The sequence below is a fragment of the Montipora foliosa genome, chromosome 3 (genome assembly GCF_036669935.1).
Source record: "Montipora foliosa isolate CH-2021 chromosome 3, ASM3666993v2, whole genome shotgun sequence".
NCBI lineage: Eukaryota > Metazoa > Cnidaria > Anthozoa > Scleractinia > Acroporidae > Montipora > Montipora foliosa.
Window position 1 is genome coordinate 44,585,621 of NC_090871.1, and position 4,518 is coordinate 44,590,138.

At 37.7% G+C, this 4,518-nt stretch overlaps 1 protein-coding gene across 1 annotated transcript; it reads left to right on the forward strand.

The window, feature by feature from the left end:
* The first annotated feature begins 503 nt into the window (after positions 1-503).
* On the forward strand, positions 504-2,260 carry LOC137995953 (uncharacterized). Its single transcript, XM_068841398.1, has 2 exons — positions 504-1,390; positions 1,879-2,260. The coding sequence occupies exons 1-2, from the start codon at positions 504-506 to the stop codon at positions 2,258-2,260; spliced, it is 1,269 nt and encodes a 422-aa protein (XP_068697499.1).
* Positions 2,261-4,518: the final 2,258 nt, after the last annotated feature.

The following is a 4,518-nucleotide window of genomic DNA, read 5'->3' on the forward strand; positions in this document are numbered from 1 at the left end:
TGCATTCACTTGCGATAGGGTGGCCAAACGAAACGCAAGTTGAGCGCAAGTTCTTTGCAAAAGTAGCAGAAGGGCTTCTCGAACAACGAGGATCCAGTGGAAGAACGTGAAAGAGCGTGCAGTGTTCTTTTTCGTAGATTTAATATACTTTCTTTTTGCCTTTCCAGTGAAAGAACGTGCAGTGTTCTTTTTCGTGGATTCAATATACTTTCTTTTTGCTTCCGGTATGGAAGGAATTTACTTCCATTGACTGTCCAGCCAATAAAATTGATGCGAACTCGTTGTAAACATCCTCGCAGCCACAATTAGATTCCGTTCTGTAAAGAAGTTAAGAATATAACGCGCTCGTACTCTATGATTTATAGGTCTGCAAGGCTCTATTATACATTATTTTCTTTCGGTCCAAAGTTTAATAAAGACGTCCTAAAAGCTCACGCAATTACCAATTACGCGAGATCGAGATTTGTTTCAATTCCTTTCCCTTGAAATGATTCTTCGCCAAAATGTTTGCCGAAAGAAAACGAAAAACTGCAGCCTCTATGCTTGTACTGCTTATTTGTGATGAAGAAGAGAACAAAAAGAAGAGAGGGAAAACAAGGAAATGGATCAAACGAAGGGAAGAGAAAGGTTACTTCTGTAACATTGTAAAGGAACTGAGGACAGAAGATCTCAGTGGCTATCGCGAAATGATGCCTATGAACTATAATCAGTTTCTGACGATCTTACGTGTCTTGGAACCTCACATCTCGAGAAAACAAGTCATTGGTGGCCATAAAACGATATCAGCAGCTGAAAGGCTGACATTAACAATACGATTTCTGGCGAGTGGCGAGACTTTCCGATCCTTGTCTTTCCAGTTTCGTATGGGCAGAGCGACGATTTCCAGCATTGTTAGAGAAGTTTGCCAGATTATTTTCAAGTGTTTTAGGGAGAAGTACTTGAAATCTCCAACCTCAATTACTGAGGAAGAATGGCTACAAATTGCCCATCGTTTTGAAGAGAGATGGCAATTCCCTAATTGCATCGGTACTGTAGATGGCAAGCATATTGTCCTGCGACCACCCCCTCGATCAGGATCATATTTCTTTAACTACAAGAAGTCACACTCTATTGTGCTTATGGCCGTAGCCGGTCCCAAATATCAATGCCTCTATGCTGATGTTGGCACAAACGGAAGAGTTTCTGATGGTGGTGTATGGAACAACTGTGGTCTGCTAAATTCCTTAGAAAATAGTTCTCTTCAACTTCCCAATCCACGTCCACTCCCTTTTGGCAAGGACAAAGTACCATTCGTCCTACTCGGAGATGATGCATTTGGTATGCGCGAATTTTTCTTAAAGCCATACGCCCAAAGAGGGTTAACACCTGACAAGCGAATTTTTAATTACAGGCAAGTATGAGAAATTTGGTATTCAAAAATGATATCCTCGAAGAGAAAGGAAAGAATTTCTCACTTTTACAGACTTAATAAAATACATGATTAAATTACTTAATTCTGGTTGGCTAACAGCAGTGATGCTTTATGTAAACACAATGCAAAAAGTGTTAATTCAGTGCAAAAATAGTTAATCCAGTGCAATTTACTCGCAGAATTCTTGCTCTTAGCTTGATTGGTAAACAATAGGGTTTTGCAAGAGCCAATCAAATATTTTGTTTTGGTGGAAGTATGCAAACTGATTGGTGAGCATTAATAAAGCAATACTGATAGATGTGCATGTTAGTGCATAACATTTTGTTCACTGTTTGGTGCTTCAACAACCTAACAAACGCAAGTGCTCCTCAAAACAAGTGTAAAACACAATACGAGAGCAACTGTTTTTTGGTCTCTCATGTTACTGGTAACTAATATTGCCTTTACCATTAACTTAATAATTTTAGGCATAGTCGTGCAAGACGGCTTGTGGAAAACCTTTTTGGCATCTTGGCCAATCGATGGATGGTTCTCGTCAGACCTATGGCACTTGATCCTGATTATGTCACTGATATCACACTTGCCTGCTTGATACTGCACAATAGTCTAATATCAAGCTCCACATACTGTCCACATGATCTGGTGGATAGGGATGACCGTGTAACAGGAGATGTGATCAGGGGTTGTTGGAGAGAGCAGACAGACAAGCCATGCACATCATTGCTGCCAATGACGTCATCTAGGTCTGGTCATAACAGCAGCACATATTCCAAAGCAGTAAGGGATATTTTTACAGAATACTTTGTTAGAGAAGGTGCTGTGCCATGGCAGTGGTCAAAGATTATTTGATTAAAGGTTTCATCTGTTAAGAAACAAACACATTTTTAAAACAAGTTCTTTTTATTCAAGCAAATTGAAATTTACCTCTGAGTCAATGATCCATTATGAATTCTCACCCATTGTGCCAGAAACAAAGAAAAGAAAGTGTTTGGCTTAGCATAAAAACAGGTTTCTAGGTAAAAATATAATATAATGATTCCAGCAACAAACATGGTTACCATGCTGTCATGTTAAAACTGGGAATAAAGACTGTCTGGTGTTAGATTCTGGTGTTGTGAAAGCTTCAGTGACATACATGCATTTGTGTTTCAATATTATACAAACAAGTGTACAAAATGACATCTAACGTAAGAAATTATTTGTTGATAAAAACAGACAGTTAAAAACTTGTTTTGGAAGACAAACAGCCATCCTTGGTTAAAAATTGAACTGCTACTCAGTGTTATGTAAATACAACATGTAAACAATAATAATGACTGATTAACCCCATGGATATGGTGTCGGCTATGTTGATGAGAATAAATGACAACTTGAGATGCTGCACAATAACTCCGATGTCTCCCATTAAAATGAGTTGGAAACATACAAAGCTGAAGGGTAATTTTCAATTCTTGACACCACCTGGTCTTTCCAAATTAAAGGAAGGAGGCTTTGCACATTGGGAGGAAAAAATCTTCATGAACCATACTAATTTATCACTTGCTAAATTCACATTTTTTTGAGTTTAAAGCTGAAGAGGGATGTTGGACATCCAAAATGCTTTTCAATTTAAAACCTTTTGGTTTTAAAAATTTTTGTACAAACCTATTTAAAATAATTCACACCTTTAAACCATGAATACTAAATTTAAGATTAGTTAAGAAAATTAACCAACAGTAAAGACAAACAAATGTTTTTTTTCAAATTGAAAAACATGAGAATCAGAAACTTAAAAGTTGTAGTAATTTTGTGAACCTGGCATCTCAAAAGTAGGAGCTTGAGGATGAAGCTGCTGGAGGTTTGGCTGTGGCAAGGAAAAATGGGAATGATCTCCAGAAAGATCCTTTTGAGTCCCAAACTGGGCAAACTCCTGGTCAAATAGCACCTCCATTATTCTCCGCTGAGCCACCATCTTATTATAAGGATCAAGCAAACAAAGTTTTTGTGTTACAAGATTTCCAAATACTTGTTCCATGGAGTCAACTGGAGGGTGTGAGGCAGGTGTCTTCATTACATTTAAACATTCCTTCATCAAACTTGTTTTAACCTCTTCTGACATAGAATTCTTCCTTGGCTGTTTCCTGCTGGTAGAGTGCATATCCATGGCCGGGGATTCCTTCTTTGGAGTTCCCATATTATCTCGACTATTGTGCTGTGCCTCCATAACTGGTACTAAAAATTGCATGGACTTGAAAAAAATCCATGAAGGCTTAAATAACTCATCAGTACCCTGTCCTGATTTGGTGTTGTTAATTTTCCGCAAATTTTGCCCCAGGGTTGCCCTAAGGGAGACCAATTGGGAATTGATCTCTGACCAGTCTCTGTCAAGTTCTTTCTGTGATGAATAATAATTATTGTAACAAGTTAGCATAAATGAAAAGTAAAGTAAGAATAAGGTGGTTTCATACATGTATACACCTGAAAAAAGCAAGCAACGCAGTTGTCACGTTTATTCAAGGAAGGATAAAGAGAAGCCATGACTGGAGACAAAAAAGTATCAAACATTTTAACCTGCTTGCCGAGACAATAGTTCATTCCAATATCATAAATTTTGTTAAGAGCACTACACCGACGTTGAATAGGTCATGGATTCATCGAAGAATTCACCTGAATTTTTCAGGGGCATATATTGCTTAAATTTTCCTGTATTAAAATGCGAGTATCATTTCTCCGATTCATTTGTTTCGTTTTGTAAGAAGTCCTAAAAAACACTGGTGTTTGTCTTCAGAATAAAGCCATCAAAAAGGAATCGAAGGAAAGAAAGAGAATCTCTGAAGAAAATGAGCTCAAGATCATAGTACCACTCACCCGCAGCGACCAGTAGTTTTCCGGGTTTCAGTACTGGTCGCTGCTAGAGACAACACAATCTTTTACAGTGAACGTTCAAACTTGCTTCAATAAGATCTTGAAGGTTAAAACCACGAAAAATTAAATAAAATTGGCAGTGTGCCTTTTATATTGCAGCATTTCTTAGAAAAATATCAGAAAATACATTTACAAGACAGGATTCATGATACGTGGTGCCGTACTTCCATCATTTTTAATATAAATCACGTGAATCATGCATT